Source organism: Neofelis nebulosa, chromosome 13 (genome assembly GCF_028018385.1).
Source record: "Neofelis nebulosa isolate mNeoNeb1 chromosome 13, mNeoNeb1.pri, whole genome shotgun sequence".
In the NCBI taxonomy this organism is placed as follows: Eukaryota; Metazoa; Chordata; class Mammalia; order Carnivora; family Felidae; genus Neofelis; species Neofelis nebulosa.
The window spans coordinates 67980229-67999672 of NC_080794.1; the positions used below are offsets into that span (position 1 = coordinate 67980229).

General features: G+C 40.6%; 1 protein-coding gene across 3 annotated transcripts in view; it reads left to right on the forward strand.

Annotated features, from left to right (window-relative positions):
- Positions 1 to 19444, forward strand: part of SORCS3 (sortilin related VPS10 domain containing receptor 3) — a 596149-nt gene that overhangs the window by 538859 nt on the left and 37846 nt on the right. For 2 of the 3 annotated variants that reach the window (XM_058697712.1, XM_058697710.1), the window contains exons 15-17: positions 6662 to 6779; positions 7801 to 7934; positions 18554 to 18667. In XM_058697712.1, coding sequence (XP_058553695.1) covers positions 6662 to 6779; positions 7801 to 7934; positions 18554 to 18667 — 366 coding nt within the window. The remainder of the gene's footprint in view (positions 1 to 6661; positions 6780 to 7800; positions 7935 to 18553; positions 18668 to 19444) is intronic. The other variant, XM_058697711.1, reaches the window with a different exon arrangement.

Consider the following 19444-nt stretch of genomic DNA (forward strand, 5'->3'; position numbering starts at 1 on the left):
ACATGAATCTACCCCTGAAACCAAGAGCGCACTGTAGAAACTATGTTAGCTAACTTGACAATAAATTATCTTTAAAAAAAAAGAAGAAAAAGAAGCATAAGAAGTGTTCCAAACCATAAGGAGCTTTCTAATTGGTTAACACAAACTTGACCAAAGGTAGGAAAATTAAATTCTAGATAAGAGGTCTAGAGCTATGTTTCTTAAAGGATAGTCTTGGGACCAGCATCAGCATCATCTGTGGAGCTTTTAGAAATGCAAATAATCAGGGGCACCCAAGTGGCTCAGTCATTAGCACTCTTGATTTTGGCTCAGGTCATGATCCCATGGTCTCACAGTCTCGTGGTTGGTGAGACAGAGCCCCTCAGAGGACTCTGTGCTGACAGTACTGGAGCCCGCCTAGGATTCTCTCCTTCTCTCTCAGTCCCTCCCCCACTTGCACTAAGTGGCACCTACTCTCTCTCTCTCTGTGTCTCAAAATAAATAACTACACATTTAAAAAAGAAAAGGGGGCGCCTGGGTGGCGCAGTCGGTTAAGCGTCCGACTTCAGCCAGGTCACGATCTCGCGGTCCGTGAGTTCGAGCCCCGCGTGGGGCTCTGGGCTGATGGCTCGGAGCCTGGAGCCTGCTTCCGATTCTGTGTCTCCCTCTCTCTCTGCCCCTCCCCCGTTCATGCTCTGTCTCTCTCTGTCCCAAAAATAAATAAAAAACGTTGAAAAAAAAATTTTTAAAAGAAAAGAAAGAAATGCAATGAGGCACCCAAAACATACTAATAAGAAAGTAAGAGAATAAGGCAATCTATATTTAACAAGCCCTCTGTGATTCTTTTTTTTTTTTAATTTTTTTTTCAACGTTTTTTATTTATTTTTGGGACAGAGAGAGACAGAGCATGAACGGGGGAGGGGCAGAGAGAGAGGGAGACACAGAATCGGAAACAGGCTCCAGGCTCCGAGCCATCAGCCCAGAGCCCGACGCGGGGCTCGAACTCACGGACCGCGAGATCGTGACCTGGCTGAAGTCGGACGCTCAACCGACTGCGCCACCCAGGCGCCCCAAGCCCTCTGTGATTCTGATGGAGACAGTGGAGAACCTCTTGTCTAGAGATAATAGGACCATTTGAGCTTCTGAGGAAACAGTTCAATGTTGCTGGAACAGTCATAGAAGTCTTTCTGAAAGAAGTATCATCTGATTTTGGAATCACGTTATCCTTTTAGAGATATTCCATGTCTTGGGTTCTTTCACCCTACCTCTCTTGGGTTTTCATATTAAGTTGATATATAAACCGCTTTGTTTCCCCCAAAATTTACCACAAATGGGATGAATATGCTGTGCCTACTTACTGGTGATGAGATCTGTAACTTTAGAGGAGCATTTCCAGTGAATAAGAAACTTTTATCTGGGAAATTAAGTTTTTTTATTTGTTAATCAGAAGTAGTCTGGGCTTTCTCTATTCCTAATCTACCTTGTGGGTGATTATCATCCCAGATTAAGGTACATGGTTTCTCATGATGGTCATCCTGCTTTCTATGCGGCTTCACACTTTTACAAATCCTATTGTGAATTTTAACATCTGTTCTAAGGGTAGTTAGGAAAAGGGATGAGAAATGCTTGAATTTAAATTAGTCCTTATTTTATCTCCTGCTAAGTTTGCTGCATTTCTGTCATTTCCTTGGCTTCCATGGGCTCCAATCAGAAGAACTGTGAATGAATATTGAATGGAATTAGGGAAGCCAGATACATCCAAGAGACCATTTCAGTCATTTACGTCCCATAGGCGGGGGCCCATATTGAACATTTTTCTTCCCAGAACCAATAATGGATAGAGAGATGGGGAGTACATTAATATCTGAAAGTTGCTAAGGGGTTTTAGTTAGGGTCCACTGATCTTAGTTGGGGTCCAATGAGAAAATGAGCAAAGATTATAGTCCTGACATTCAGTGTTTAAAATTTTGTATCTGACAAACGTAAGTGATCACATGGGAGAGCAGACTAGCACACTCCCAAGTAAAAATATTTTTGTATCAATTTACAGTTTGAGGAAGGACCTGGGAAACACAGTGTAAAGACATCTGGGCTAGAAGCCAAAGAAATATAGATGAAAGGATATGCCTTGCAAGATTGCAGAAGACAGAGGCTGAATTAGTCCCCAAGTCCTAACTTGGCACCTATTTTTGTGGTCAGTTCTGAAATGAGCTCTCTGAGACTGGAAACAGGTATCCCAGAGAGTTGGGAAGACCAACAACATGGACATCCTTAGAGGGTCAGGGACAGTTAGGCTGGGCACTTGGGTGATGGTTGCATCCTCCTCCAAAGCAGCCCTGGGAGATGGTGAAGCCTGAGCTTGAGGTTCTGTGTTTACTAACTCTTGAGCATTCCTTTCCTTTGTGGGCAAGTTTATCTATTAGAAAGTTCTCTCATATTTTGTAAACTTTCACGTTTTTCTATCTTGTTAGTTTTTTTTATACTCACATGATCTCCCCAGAAGGCCTACTTTTTGGTTTCCCCTCCCCTGCCCTTCCTAAGTCATCTCCCGGTTAACCAGCCATAGTTTTTATAGCACTTCTTGGATAGATAGGTGAAAAGTGATTTTAAGTTTATTTATTTTGATAGAGCCTGCACATGAGTGGGTGTGTGTGGAGGAGAGAGAGAGAGAGTGAGAGAGAGAGAGAGAGAGAGTCCAAAGCAGGTTCCACACCATCAGCGCAGAGCCTGATGTGGGGCTCGAACTCATGAACGATGAAATCATGACCTGAGCTGAAATCAAGAGTTGGACACTTAACCAACTGAGCCACCCAGGCACCCCCAAAATTAGTCTTGAATCACATCACCATCTATATTAATTTCCTGTGGCTGCTATAAAAAATTGCTGCAAATTAGGGGGCCAAAAACCCAGAAATTAATTCTCTAACAGTTCTGGAGGCTAGAGTCCAAGATCAAAGTGGTTAACAGGGTAGCACTCCTTCTAGTGCACTGGGAAAGAATTCCTTCTATGCATATTACATCTTCTAGGGGCTCCAGGTGTTCCCTGGCATGTGGCCACATAACTCCAGTCTTTGCCCTTTCTTCACATGGCCTCCTCCTCTCTGCAGGTTTCTCTTACAAGGATGCATGTCATTGCACTTAGGGCCCACCTTGATAATCTGGGATGTTTTCATCTCAAGATCTTTAATTTACTTATGTCTGCAAAGGTCCAGTTAAGGTCACATTCACAGGTTACAGGGACTAGAACGTGCTCATGTCCCGTGGGGGAGTCACTATTCAATACAGTATGCTATCTTATGTAGTGTCTATTTCAATGGTCCTTAAGCTTTAGGAACTGTGAATCACTTCAAAAATATGATAAAATGTATGTAATTTCTCCATAATAAATACACATGTTCCAGTAAATGCATATTTTTATTTAAAATTTCTGAAGATTCACACTTTACTATGACCACCAAAACCCATACATGTATTCTAGTTTGAGACACTTAGTGTATATCTTTGAATGGTGACATCCAAAATTGGCTACCTTTTTCTTTGCGATCTAGTTAATGTAGAGTAGGCCTGGATATTGCCTCTTTCATTCTTGATAATATACAGAATTCTTAATTAATGTGTTGTAGGATCATCTCAAGTATTTTTGGTTTCTCTGAAGTATTTACTTACATTAATCACATTGTGTATGAAAACTCTTAAGATGCCACATTATTATTATTATTATTATTATTATTATTATTATTATTATTTAACCTGAGCTGCATCAAGCATCATTTTCTTTATTCAATACTTATGTAGTTGCCAGGGAAGGACCTGACATATCTTTCTGTTACTTCACATTATTAGATTCAGCCTTTCCCTTCAGTCTGTCAAGACCTTTTTGGGTCCTGATTCTGCCATCAAGCATATTGACTGTTTCTTCCAGCTTTGTGTCATCAGAAAATGTGATTTCCAATGATGACCATTATTTTCATGTCTTCAAGTCATTAATAAAAATGATGAACAGGAAAGAGCAGACAGCAGAACCTTGCAGCTGACTACTCATGCCCTCCCCCGTCTTCGATTTTAATGCCTTAATTAGGTACTGTTCAGTCACATAATTTTACTGTCAGATGCCTTGCTCAGACCCAGGTAAATTGTGTGCCTCATATTTCCCTCTTCTGTCTGTCCAGTAATCCTTCCATGGAAAGGAATGGCATTAATCAGACATGATGTATTTTATGATCCATGAAATAACTGTAAACTATTTGGACTAGGTGGAAGTGTTTGGTTTAGCATCACTATTATTCTTTTACTCAGAGTATTCCAATCAGGGAAGACTAGAGGAGGTGATATTTGAATATGAAAAGATTTAGAAAGGTTGGATAGAGACAGAAGAAGACATTCATCATGGTCTTCTCCCAGTGGTTTTTGTTTGTTTGTTTCTCCTGACAGTCTTTCAGTTTAACTCTTCTCTCTTCAAATAAGTAGAAACTTCTAAGACATAACTGCTTTGTTAGAGATTTTAAATGGACTGACTAGTGAACTCTCCATGAAATGAATCAGGACTAGAAGGTGAAAGTACCTCACTGGTGACCTGGCATGGACGTATGGGATTTGGAGACCAATGAATACAGCAAAAATGCAAGAGACCAGAGTAAGCCTAGGGGAGGGATGCTTACATTCACTCTGCTTCACACGGTATTGACCACACAACCCAAGATATTCTAGCCCCATGGCTTCTGCTACTCAGTGCTGAGCTAAGATTCTTATAAAGATCATACATTTTTAGTTTTGTTCTTTTAGTATAGTTGGCACACAATGGTACATTAGTGTCAGGTGTACAATATAGTGATTCAGCATCTCCATATGTTATGCTACACTCACTACAAGTGCAACTACCACCTGTAACCATACAAAATGATTACAGTATCATCAACTGTATTTCCTATGCAGTGCCTGTTATCCCTATGACTTATTCACCTCAAAGTCTGTTTTTTTAATTTTATGTTTTTATTTATTTATTTATTTGTTTTGAGAGGGAGGGAAGGGGGAAGAGAGAGAGAGAGTGAGAATGAGTGGGGGAGGGGTAGACAGGGGGAGAGAGAGGATCCCAAGCAGGCTCCTTACTGTCAGTGTAGAGTCCGACACAGGGCTTTAATTCACAAATCACGAGATCACGGCCGGAGCCAAAATCAAGAATTGGCCACTTAACCAACTGAGCCACCCAGGCACCCCAAAGTCTGTTTGATCTTTTAGACAAGACCATAAAAAGTTGTATTTAACTTTTAAATTTTTTTTAAATTTTTATTTATTTTTGAGACAGAGAGAGACAGAGCATGAACGGGGGAGGGTCAGAGAGAGGGAGACACAGAATCTGAAGCAGGCTCCAGGCTCTGAGCTGTCAGCACAGAGCCCGACGCGGGGCTCGAACTCACGGACCGTGAGATCGTGACCTGAGCCGAAGTCGGCCGCCCAACCGACTGAGCCATCCAGGCGCCCATGTATTTAACTTTTAAATTGATAGAACATTAAAAGGCATTTCTCAAGGTGTAATATGTAAGTTGTACGATCTACAAAACAGTCCTATTTATTCATCCATTTCACAATTTTAGTCAACTTCCACCCCTCGCAAAGCATCTTCATTGTTCAGAAAGAAGAAGGGACTGTCCCTTGAGGAGTAGTCTCTTAGGTGTCACCACAAGAACATATGACTGGAAGGAGATGAGAATCCGGGGATGATAAAATGATTAAATCTTGCTGAAATGGAATCCATCCAATGCCTTGAAAGACTTCAGTTGGTTTAGGTTCCCAGAGTGATTGGTCTCCTCTTTATAGCACTATGATAGATATCTTGCATTGTAATTATAAGACATGCCACCCAAGTAGAGTATGGGTGATCAGTATTTTTTTCCATTTTTCTAGAAACCATTGGTCATTCATATGTATAGGGCCATCAACTACTGGGCTTTGAAAAGGTCAGTATTGATTATCTAAGTCACATAGATGGTGTGTTTCTTTACTATACATAAATATGAGTTCCTTTTATGGGGCTACTGTGATTTTTCAGGGAAGGGAAAGGAGGGTGTTATTCATGTGAATTAAACAATAGGAATTTCAACTAAAGCATACTTAGATTCTGTCAGAATTTTGGAACTGGCAGCCACACTTCAGATTAGCTAATTTGCCCCCATTCCCACCACACACATACACATTTACTTTACAGATGAGGAAACTGAGTCCCTGTCAGTAGACATCAGTAGATAAAATACCTGTGCTTGCATTAAGGAGAAACAAGAAGGCTACATGTCAAAATATCAACAACAGTTCTACCTGTTGAGTGTAAGATTTTGAACTATTGGGTGACTTTTTTCTTTCTTCATATCTTTCTGTGTAAGGTTTTGAACTATTGGGTGATGTTTTTCTTCATATCTTTCTGTGTTCTCATTGCTTACTATAAAGTACATATATTACTTTTCCAATTAAAAAATGGTTAGTTTTAAACCCCCTATGAATACCATGCCAGTTGGCTAGAGTTGTGTAAATGGTGGACTTTCTCCTTGGTGACCTTCCAAAACCTCAATTTGGAAGAACCTGTTGAGTCCAGGCCGCAATTTAGTCCTCTCGCCCTCCAGTCTTTGTGTATTAGTGACTGACTAGTGGGACCTCTCTGTTTGTCTCTCCCCTGCCTCCCCTAAACACTTAGAGTTTTCGGCCACTTCAGCCTCCGTTCTGAATGGCAGTTGGTGAAAGTGGACTACAAATCTATCTTCAGCCGACGCTGCACCAAGGAAGACTATCAGACCTGGCACCTGCTCAATCAGGTATACCATGTGGTAGGGGCATACTGGCTTCTAGGAAGAGGAACTACCACAAGGCCTGTTTGGTCATCTCTGGGCCTTCCTATTTGGAGGAAGAAGGTAGTGGGGCATCTGAAGATAGTGATGGATTTGGGGGAAGGGTTGGAGTCCACACACACAGGTCAAGCATGCAAAGATGGTATTTAAGGACCATTTTTCACCCTGTGATCCTGATCAACCCGTTGAGATGATTGAATAGTCGAGGGGTGAGGGGGGCAAGTATTACCTCGGGCTTTTGCTCTATCTGTGGAGAAATAAACCCAGACAGCCAGGAGGACTTTCAGTGGTTTCATCATCTCACCTGTTAGTGGGGAGGGTGAGAATATTTGTCAGGCCAGCCTGCAGTGAGATCCCCAAGAGCCCTGGAAACAGGGCCACAGATAAAGGGTGAGGCATAGGGGTGAGTGCCTCTAGAAATGGTAGATATTTGTTGCTTTGCAGCATAGGTAAGACTTCTGCATTCTTCAGAACCATTGCGATCATGTGATTTATACCAGTTTCTCCGCTTTTCTTTGCCCTTGACTGGAAATAAGGACTTGGGCATGATTATTTATCATAGAGAGAGAACTTTACAGGCCAACTTCAGTTTTACTCTGAAGATGATATGAAAAATATGCCAGAATTGGATTCTTTTCCACCACAATTTCTGTTGAAGTCATTTGGGCAATTTGTAAGTCTGTGACAATGACTTGGAATTTTTGCCTTCTCTCCAGAGGTGGAAGAGAAACAAGATGAAGTAGACATCATTGGCTAAGTTGGGTGGGAGGTAGTGATGAGCCAGCACCTCCTCCATGGTGTTCCTCTTATGTGGTAGTAAAAGACTGGCCCTTTTTCCCTTGAGACTCCTGAGTGGTTACTAGGGATGAGATTGGTAGACAGAGTGACCAAAAGAGAATGGAAAGGCCAGCGCTTCCTATAGAGAAGCTGGTTTATTTCACCTTCTTTGTGGTTTTCTTCCTTTCTCACCGTGGACTTTCTTTCTAAGGGGGAGCCTTGCGTCATGGGAGAAAGAAAAATATTCAAGAAACGCAAGCCAGGAGCTCAGTGTGCCCTGGGTCGAGATTCCTCAGGGACAGTGGTTTCAGAGCCCTGTGTCTGTGCTGACTGGGACTTTGAATGGTGAGTCCCATGGCATCTCATTGTCAGTTTCAACCAGACATTTACTTGTTGGGGGGTGAGGATGAAGATCGAGCTGGGGAAAGGGGAGTCATGACCCACAGGTGGGAGGTGTGTTTGCTGGCCTATGGGCCTGACTGTTTCAGTTCCTGGGCCCGAGGGTAACCCTGTACCCCTGGAGGGAGGACAGGAGGAGATATTTTCACAGGGGAGGTCACTGTTCTGTCAGAGCAATATGTCTGAGGAAACTTGTCATCTTCAGTTAGCATCCCTGGGCAAGTACCAGAGAGGTTGGTCTGAGCAGTGACAAAGCTCAGAGAGCTACCACCTTGGACAGCTACCTCCAGATACATTAGCTCAAACTGTGATCTTCCGTGTGTACTCTCTCCTTTCATCATTTTTTTTCTCCCTCTAATGACAACCACAAAGAACAACTTTAAGTCTCACCTATTAGCCAATAATTCACAAATTTCCAATATATCCCTCCAGCTCTGGCCTCACTGTCCTCTAGGATGGAGACATGTGTGTCCATGTACATACTCAGCCTCTATCTCCCCTTGAATTGCTAGTAGGGATTTCAGACCCAATGTGGCCAAAGTGGAGCTCTTCCTGAATCTTCTACTTTAGAAAGCATTTTTTTCAGCTCTTCTTGAACCCCTCTTCCCAGACCAGTTTTTCCAAACTCAATAAAAAATATAGTTGCTTAAGTCAAAATCTCAGGAGAGCTTGATTTTCCCTTCCCCTTCCTCTTCCCCTAAGGCCCAGGCCATCTGCAAGTCCTTGTGAGTCTTCACCTCCAGAACACATTCTAACCCAAAATACCTCTGCCCATGTTGACCACAACTTGGATCACTCCCACAATCTACAAACTCTCTCTGCCTCCACCCTTGTTGCCCTAAAACCTATCCTCCTGACAGCAACCAAAATGAGATTGTGAAAACCCAAATCATATATTACTATTCCTATGCTTAAAACACTCCAGTAGCTTCCTCTCTCCCACAAAATATAATGCAGTCTTCCTTCCTTGGCTTGTTCTACTCTACACGATTTGGCCTGCTACCATTGTGCCCTAATTTCCTACCATTCTGCCCTTATTCCCTGTTTTGCAGCCACACTACCGTCTCCTTTCTGTACCTTAATTAATCTAGGCTTACGCCTATCAAAGACAATAGCAAGGGCAGAATTTCTTCCAAATCTCAGCATGGCTGGAACCTCTGGATGAGTCATATCTCAGCAAAAACATCAGCTTTTCAGAAATGCTTTCTGAGGCCACCTGATCTCTCCTACACCGTGACACTCTGACACCCTAGTTCATTGTCTTAGTATTAGTCACCACGTGGAGTGATCATGTTTTCTGATTGCTTTATTATTGTCTGTCTTTCCCCAGTAGACTACAAGTGCTATGAGGGCAGGAATTTTAGACTTTCTTCAGTGCCTATCCCATAGTAAGAATTAAGCGGTTGCACCATATTCCCTGAACATTGTCCCTTTTAGGAGAGTCAAAAAAGTATCTCAATTCTGGGGATGGGGGATCCTGCTAGTGATCCCACACTGATCCCTATTAGATGAATTCCTCCTTCTCAGGACAGTCAAAAGGTGAAGTTCAATTTAGATATTTTCATAACCCATTCCAGGTTAAAAGACAAAGCTAAGGGCTCAGGCATCACCCTCTAAACTTGGCAGGACAGCAGCAGAGTTGCATTTGGGCTTTTCTGGTGTCTAATAAGAGAAGTAAATCCATATGGATGCAGAACAGCTGCCCCTCCCCAGCAACCTCATTCAGCCTCATTTCTTCCTCTTCCTGAAGCTTGCTTTGTGCTGGAACCCATGTTTTGTCCCCCCCTTTCTGCTAGCACTATCACTGGTAACTGCAAACCAGCTAGGTGGCTATGACTGCTCCCTAGCTACTCTGCATCCCTGAACACATGCCTTGGAAAGCTTGACCTCAGTGAGAATCATTAAAATGGGATATGCTGAATGGAATTTAATTTGAATGTCAGGGTCCTACCTGTGGCACTTCTGACCCTTTGGAAACAGAGGATATTTTCACACTTGGGAAGAATAATTTTCAATTATTAACCACAACCCAGAAAAATTGTCATAGACCCCTCAGGATTATGCTGCGTGACATATTGATGTCAGCTTGAATATTCTGAATATGAATTTCAGTCTTCCTTGGGTCCCTCTGAAGACTGACTCCATGGAGGCACACTGCCCTTGCATGTCATACTATTCTCTCCTGTGTCTCTCTGAGCTGTAATAGACTCTTGTCTGCTATTGGGAAACCTCACAATGGAGAAAGAAGAAGAATTATAGCATAAGTATTTTTCTTTCAGTAATTCCACTAACATTTACTAGTCTGGAAATAAAAATCTCAGCTCTGATATTCACAGATTTTGACCTTGGGAAATTTTCTTAATCTCTATGATTTAACCTTCTCGGCAGTAAAATACAGATAATATAACATGTATCTCATTGGTTGCTGGAGAGGAATAAATGAATTAATCTACATCATTAATGTAGGTAAGGCATTCATCCTAGTGGTGTAGGCATCCATATGGTAGCTATTGCTGCTGCTGTTGTTAATCTTGTACCCCACAGTTAAGTAGTCCCCATGGTATTTTTAGCAAGTAAACCAGAGCTTATACATCCAAATGAGCCCTGTCTACAAAGTCATACCTTTGGGTGTTTTTCATTCATTTATTGTAGGTGGTACTGCTTAAAGTATTTCTGAGCCTTTCTTTGGGAACTGCTATCAGAATCCATCTGTAAGTGAAGCAGTGCAAAAAAAAAAAAAAGAAATTAAAAAAGAAAAAAGCCTTTGCAAGGTGTCCTTTGGTTCTTGCACTTGAATTTACAGAGGTACCACCCGGACCCAATGCTCTGTAACATCAGCATTGTTACTATGACTTTTTAATGAGACGAAAACGAGCATGTGGAACGTAAGCTACTTGACTAAGGTCACATAACAGAGAAATTTGGAGCTCAAATACAAGTCTAGCTAAATCCTATGTTCTTCTCTGTATCATGCTATTTCTCAAGAAATCAAACAAGTCTTATTAGATTCACTTTATGTTTCGAAAGGAACAGGTCCCCAAGTTTAGTTATTCTAAAATTAAAACATCCTCAAATAACCTGGGTGAACTGCTGTTGCTATGTTTTTATTTAGAATGTTCCGTTAACTCTAACAAAATTCCAGATGATGTAGTTTTGACCATTGGTACTCGAATTATAATAGGTGTATGGTGTTCAAGAGGACCTTATAGAATTTTGGGGAATATGGTATTTGAAGCATTATGTGATTATATTTTAGACCCAATTGTATCTCAAATTAGAAATAATACAGAAGACAGTATGGATGTTCCTCAAATAATTAAAAATAGAGTTACCAAATGATTGAGTGATTGAGTAATTTCACTACTGGGTAATTTACCTGAAGAAAACAGAAACACTAATTTGAAAATACGTATGCACTCCTGTATTTATTGCAGCATTATTTTATTTTATTTTATTTTATTTTATTTTATTTTATTTTATTTTTATAATTTTTGTAATGTTTATTTTTGAGAGGGAGGGAGGAAGGGAGGGCAGGACAGAGAAAGGGGGACAGAGGACACATAGCAGACTCTATGCTAATAGCAGATAGCCCAATGCAGGGCTCGAACTTGCAAACTGTGATATCGTGACCTGAGCCAAAGTCGGGCTCTTAACTGACGGAGCCACCCAGGTGCCCCAATTGCAGCATTTTAAATAGCCAAGATATGGAAGCAACGCAAATGTGTCCATTGATAGTTGAATGAATAAAGATGTGTGTGTGTGTGTGTGTGCGTGTGCATGCACACACACACAGTGGAATATTACTCAACCATAAAAAAGGATGAAATCTTGCCTTTTACAACAACATGGATGACCTAGAGGGTGTAATGCTAATTTAAATAAGTGAGTCAGAGAAAGACAAATACCATATGATTTCACTAATTTGTAGAATTTAAAAAAGAAAACAAAGAAACAAAAACACAAAAAATAACAGATTCTTAAATACGGAGAAAATAAGAGGGAAGCTGGGTGGTGAGGGGGATGAGTAAAATAGATAAAGGGAATTAAGAGCACTTGTATCTTGATAAGTGCTGAGAAATGTGTGGAATTGTTGAATCATTTTATTGTACACCTAAAATTTATATAACAAAGCTGATTATACTTTAATAATAATTTAAAAACGAACCACTTGAGTCAGAGATAGGATAAGCAAACAAACACCCAGGACTTGAGGCTGGGTTAGTGGTCAGAATCTGGGAACAAAAGCAAAAAAAAAAAATCGTGTGGCCTAAAAATATTTTTGCACTACTTTTGAGTAGAGAAGAAAGTTTCATTTCTGAAATTTCTGTTGTTTTTCTACAATATTTTATATAAACAACTACTGAGTATTTAAAATTGTTTTGTTTTAAGTGATCTTCAGTAAGCATAGGTATTGATTTAAAAATATATTTTTTGGGGCGCCTGGGTGGCTCAGTCGGTTAAGCGTCCGACTTCAGCTCAGATCACGATCTCACGGTCTGTGAGTTCGAGCCCCGCGTCGGGCTCTGGGCTGATGGCTCAGAGCCTGGAGCCTGCTTCCGATTCTGTGTCTCCCTCTCTCTCTGCCCCTCCCCCGTTCATGCTCTGTCTCTCTCTGTCTCAAAAATAAATAAAACGTTAAAAAAATTAAAAATAAATAAAAATAAAAATAAAAATATATTTTTTTCCATCAAATACAGTTTGTTTGTCTTCAGTGCTGGAAATCAGTGCATGGCAGGAGTTTCATAGCCCTATCTCCTTCTCAATGGTCCTTCCTACCAGGAAGCGTTATTAGCTAAAGAATCTGAAAAGCCCAGCTCAGTTAGTATAAGTAATTATTATGTGCATTCTACCTAGTTGTTTGCCTAAGCCAAATCAGGTCATGTTCATCTGATTGGTTCAAGCAACTTTTAAGTGTCAGAGACAGCAGGGAGAGGGTATAACCTCGTTTTAATCAGATTAGTGTGTGTGTGGGGGGGGGGTTGTTTATGGGCTGGGAAGGATGCATTAAACGTCTTGATTTTGGTGGAAAAGTTTAGGAGTATAGCCTAGATCCACAAAGGGAGAGTATTTTCAACCTATATCTTTTCTTTGTTTGAAGAGGGAAGCTTTTACAGATTCTCAGAAGCATTTATTTGTAGAATAATATTCACCCTTTCCTCAGGAGTGCATGTCAGTATTAAGTATGAATTTTGCATAAATATTGATGTTTCTACTTAGTTAGCCTCATGCTTATTCTAGAAAGCCACTTCCATTGTGGCACTGGTGAAGGGCCAGGCATGAATCATCCCTGTGAATTAAGTTTGTCAAGGGCTAGTGAGTAATCAGAAAAGGGAGTATAAGGGCCTTCTTTGAAGTCAAATGAGGCTTCTAGGAAGGAGTGGCCCTCTGAGAGATGCAAGTACCTTTGTTCAAGGAGAACCAGGTTGAACCAGGAATTATGTTTAGTCATTCTCTTTTCTTATTCACCCAACCACTTACTCAGCAATAACTTTTGCTGAGCACCTACTACTCACTAAGTCCTTTAGATGGATTATCTTACTTTTCTCAGCTAGCTTCTGGAAGGAGAGTCTGTTACTGTAGGTGTTTGATAGATGAAGAAATGGATACACAGAAAGGTTAAGTAACTCATTCAAAATGATAATATTCTGACCTGAGAGTTCTAAGTCTGGGTGTGTTTTAGTGCTTCCTTCCATGTGCAGTATGGTTCCACATCTGTAGAGGGAGTTTATCAAGTGGTAACATAGAGGGGAAGAGAGATGGGGATGCCGCAGTACATAAGTGCAGGGGTGTCTGAAATCTATCCAACCATTAGTATTCTGCATTTAGAGTACAATCAAGTATATTTTTCTATAGACTAGCATTGTAGAAAAAGCAAAGGTGTAAACCAGAGTTTTGAACTGAAAGAAGGCATAATAGCAAATAATAAGGAACATAACTAGGGGCTGAATTTTACAATCCAGACCTATATTATCCAATATAGCAGTCACTAGTCACATGTGGTTATTTGCATTAAAATGAAATTAAATTACACACTCAGTTCTTCAATTGTACTAGCCATATTCTGGGTGTTCGTAGTCACATGTGGCTAGTGGCTACCATATTGGATAGCATAGTTGTAAAACAGGAAGGTCTTTCAGACAGCCCTGGTCCTTCCTACCTGCAAGTGCCAGAAATGATCAGAGCAAGGAGTGTTGAGGACTGGAGTAATGACAGAAGGCTTACTGTGGAAGGTTGTGATGGAGCTGTGTAGACTTGCTGCCAAGCACAAGGGAAAAGGGCAGCACTTCAGAGAATGCAGTTGTGTGAAAACGTTGTTAGAGGGCATGAGGCTTGATAAAGAGACATACTTGAGGGATGCTTGTTGGGTTTTTCATACAATTTCTGAAAGAGTTTGGATGTAATCGCCTTTCTTTTTGCCTGTATTTAGGCTTCTGCCTTAGCAAAATGTTAATGATGTTAATTATTATTCCATCGTTTTTGTTGCAGTTGCTTCTGTTTGTTGAGTGTTCACTCTGCATCTGCCAAAACTTTCTATCTGCCCATTTCAAACCAGCATGTGATCCTGTCTCATTAAGTGGGACAGAGACATCCGGGGAGTACTATTCCTGGAATCTCAACCACCAAATGGGAGAATGGAGGGCCTGGGGGTCACTGAGGCAGTGATAGGGCTCTGCATGGTCTGAGAGTAGAAAAGCCCCAGCAACTGGGCCAACAGAAAGCATGACTTCTGGGCTGGCTCCCAGAGTCTCAGAATGTCATTCCTGGGGACCAGGGGGCTCTCTCTTATGATGATTAAATGGGTGCTTCATTTACTAAATCTGAGCCATGGATCAGGAGTCCCAAGTATCACTTCCATCTGCCATTTCCAGCTGTGTACAGTCTTGAATAAGTCATTTCTCTTTTGTTTCTCCCTTCCAACCTACCAGTTGAGAGGATTAGACCCAAGGAATACAAGTGTCACTGACACGCAGAAGCTTTGTGATTTCTGAAGCTTGTCTCTTCCCTCTTTAGATGGTCTAAGGCTTCTCCCTGAATGGGATTTGGAGGACATACGTCTCCTGGAAATGGAAAAGTTTCCTCCTAAACTTTTAGAAGTTCTAAACCCTTTTATAGTTAAGAAAGATGCAGAGGTGACTTATTTCTGGAAGGAAACTGCTGGTGTGTTTGCAGAAGCTGTGGCAGCATACTTCCCTGAGGCAAATCAGACTTTCTGGTACATTCTCTCCAAATGTCACAATTCAACAGAAAAACACCTCTTCCCCAGAAAGTTGGAGCAGCAGCTGGAACTGCTTGGTTTTTTTGTTTTGTTTTGTTTTTTGTTTTTTGTTTTTTGTTTTTTGTTTTTAAAATCATGCAAACTCCAGAGCTGGGGGGTAGGTTGGGCAGAATGAGATTTTAATATACATTTAACAGAAGTTAATGAAGAAGTCCACAGCTTGGAGGCAGCCAGTGATGTTTCCATTAATGTTATTAAATATTAATGAGGTGCCTTTTCTCTTTGGGGCAAAACAGCATCCCTGACGCACCTTTTTTAATTACCGCATTGCTAACAGGTAGCAGAGCTGAACAGAACTGCTAAAGATGGTTAAAGATTTAGGAAAGAGCATTAAGACATTCCTTTCCTTCCCAAAGCTATTAAGGAGAGCACCCTTCCTTCAGAGATTATTAATATTTCTTAGGGTTAGCAGGACATTCAGTAGATTTAGTTCATCCAGCAGTTGGAGAATTGTCTAGAAGCATTGCAGACACACCACAGCCCAAATGTTTCTACTGATAAGCAATGCTTAGAAATCAGATATTCTGGTGGTGCCTGGGTGGCTCAGTTGGTTAAGTGTCCAAGTTCAGCTCAGGTCATGATCTCATGGTTTGTGGGTTCCAGCCCCATGTCAGGCTCTGTGCTGACAGCTCAGAGCCTGGAGCCTGCTTTGGATTCTGTGTCTCCTTCTCTCTCTGCCCTGGCCCCACTCATGCCCTCTGTCTCTCTGTCCCTCTGTCTCTTTGTCTCTCTCTCTCTCAAAAATGAATAAACATTAAAAATTTTTTTAAATAAATCAGATAGTGCTGTGCTGGTAAATATTTAACTACTAGCTCTCTTGGAACAAATAAATAAATAAGCCCTCATTTGTAGCATTTGCTGATTGCTTTAAATATCCCCAAATGTGGCCAATTTCAAGCTACCAGCATGACGCCAGTGAATATAGAATTGAGAAGAGATGTACAGAAGCACATTATATAGTATTTTTGTCCTACAGGTACATAGATGCAAATGACCTCAGGAGCATAGATAAAATAATAATACCTAACATTTTATATATAACAATATATTAGTAGTAGTAGTAGTAGTAGTAGTAGTATTATAACAAATGCAGCAAAATATAAGGGGTCTCTGTGCTTTATGTATTTATTTTTAAAATATATTTATTTAATTGAAATTTGATATAACTTATTTTTTTGATATTGGCTGTGTTTAACAACTATTAATTAGCTGGCAAAATTCCTGAAATTTTAAGTCTGTTCCCACTGGTGGCTACCAACTGTCACAATACTGAGTCCGCATTGAACGTGCGGGCTGGGAGATCTCTAATCATTGATCAGGAGGCATGGCAAAAGATTTGTTTGATGGACACGTCCCTTGCTCCTTATTTTCTTCCATTTTCATTTAAACATGGCCATATCAAAGCTGGTCTTGAGTCCCACCTTTCTGGCTTAGGCATCTGTCGAGCACTTGGGATGTTTTCTGTGGTCCACACTGGAAGGTGAACTATGGGTTCACATCTCCCTGCAGAGATAGACCCAATGTAATGGAATAATAAGTGTGATTACTTTTAAAACATAATTGGAGTATTCATTCACCCAGTAAATATTCAACACCGACAATGTCCTAAGTACTGCTCTGAACTATTATATTGCCAAACAAAACCAACAGAGATCTCTGTATCTTCAATGTTTCCGACATGCTGTGGTCACAAAGATTCTGTCTGGGGAATCAGCGAAGGCCTCCTCTGATTAGATACTGAAGACGAATACTAAGCAAACTACCAAACACAGACAACGTTGAGTGCTTCAAGCCCAGGGAAAAACATATGCAGAGACAAAGGGTTGAAAATTTGGCCTGGACTGTTCAGGTATGAGTTTGGTGTTGAGGAATATGGTGAGGAAGTAAGGTGATATGGAACTGAGAGAACAATTTCTATAATCTCCTCCATCAGTCGGTGCTTCCTAACTGTACTGCTTCATACTGTATTTTCATGTTCTGCCTCATGCTGTATTATTCTGTTCTTTGGTTGGATTTGAGGCATGTTAGGTCTCTTTCTCCAAAGACTAAAAGTCCTTGTAGGCAAGGATTGTAATACTTCTTCCTGAGGACAGTGCACATATTGAGTCATAAATAAATCTAGAGTTAAACTTGTATTCCTACCTCCCTTTCATTCCTACCCTAGTCACAGACTGTTTCCCTCTATTTTCATTGGACTTTAATTAAATCTTGGCTCAAAGAACATGGGAACAGAAAAAGAAAGGAGGGGTAGGTCTGGAGAGAGTGACTTTCCTTGCTGTTTTATGTTTTATTAACACTCAGTGGATCAATATTCAAATGTCCAGATTGTTCTGCCCAGTCTGTGGGTTTCAGGAAACCCTTGGGTGCTTAACTTAGAAGCATGAATTCTCCTGCCAAGTGAAGACACCCTCAGTGACCTCTGGTTGGTTTCAAGAGCAATAATACTTATTTTATTGCTCTTTTTCTACCCTGACATTTATGCACCTGGGAGCCTTATGAAACTCCAAGAAGTAAGGAAACACCAGTCACATTTCAGATGGGGGCCCTCCTCTCTACACACTGGTCTTTTACTTCATTTTGGAATGGGAGGAATACAGGAGGGAATCATATCTGATTTTCTTTCTTTATTTTATTACAGCTAGGCTTTTATGAAAATGTGGAAAAGAACCACAGTTTGTTGTTGTTTGTAGGGTAACAGGAGACCTGTGTTATATGTATTGGGGACAAATTGAATGACTGTTTGTATATATGTGAATGCAAATATATATATATATATATATATATATATATATATATATATATATATATATATTCCTTGGGAAGGAATTTGTAGGAAAAATTAAAATAAAATCTATGAAATTAATTTTGGAATAACACCTGTGGAATTTTATCCAGAAATGAATCTTGACCTTTAAAATCATCCTCTTGCTTATCACCTACTTATATCAGTAATTCCACTGTGATCCAGAATATGCTTTTCAGCTCATAGCATCCCTGACACCCAACCCCAGCCAGTGTACCTGCTACATGATGTATATCCATACCTCTTTTTAACCTGGAATATTTGTTTGATAATGCATTATTTCTTCCGTACACTGGATTTCCAATGATTCGAGATTATTTCTAACTCTAAAACTTCATATGAATATTTGCTGTCACTGGGAATATTTGAAAGAATGCAATGCAGCTTTTTGCAAGACCGTAGAGATGTATTTGTCTTTGTGTGTGTCTGTGGGTGTTTTGGCATTTGTCCATCTGTACTAGTGTGCAATATTCATTTTCTGGACAGTGACTATGGCTATGAGAGACACGGAGAGAGCCAGTGTGTCCCAGCTTTCTGGTACAACCCAGCATCCCCATCAAAGGACTGCAGCCTTGGTCAAAGCTACCTTAACAGCACTGGGTAAGTAAAACAACTGAAGGAACTCTATTCACTAGTCTCCTGTTTCCCTAGATTGGGGTCAAAGGTAGCATTTCTTCTGAAGCAAGAGAGAGTATGGATAGTTTGTTTATAGGTGGCTTCTGAGAAAAGCTGAGGCTTTCTTTAGCTGAGAGTAGCTTTAGGGGGAACATCAGAAATCTACCAGCTTTCAATACTTTTTTCCATTTGCCTCTGACAGACCATAGCTATTGTTTCAGTCGGGTCTTCTTTGCTGGAAAGAGATGCCACCTTATTTTTTGAGTCCCTAAGGAAATAAATGAACACAAGTGGTATGCAGATATTACAGTGCTCTCTAGTGATAGACGAACAGAAGCTCTCCTAGACTGTGATGCTGGCAACTTAAAATGAAAATTTACAGGTCCCATTCTAGAACCTCCTGGAATAAGAAGGTCAAGGCATACTTTGTCTAATTGTCACACTATGTTTGTGTTTCTCTCTTTGCTCACTTATAGTTACTCAGATTTGTGGGGAAAAAAAAATATTTCCCTGAAGACTTATCTTCCCGTCTTTTGCTACCTCCATGGTGCAGAACGGATTTGGCAAGTGGATTGGGGGTCTAAGATAGCACTTTTCAAATTTTAATGTGTTGTAGATCACCTGGTGATCTTGTTAAAATGCAGCTTGTGATTTGGTAGATGTAGGGTGGGGCTGAGATTCTTCATTTCTAAGAAGTTCCCGGGCATCATTGGCATTACTGGTCCTAGGACTTTGAGTAGCGGAGGACTAAGGTGTTCTGGA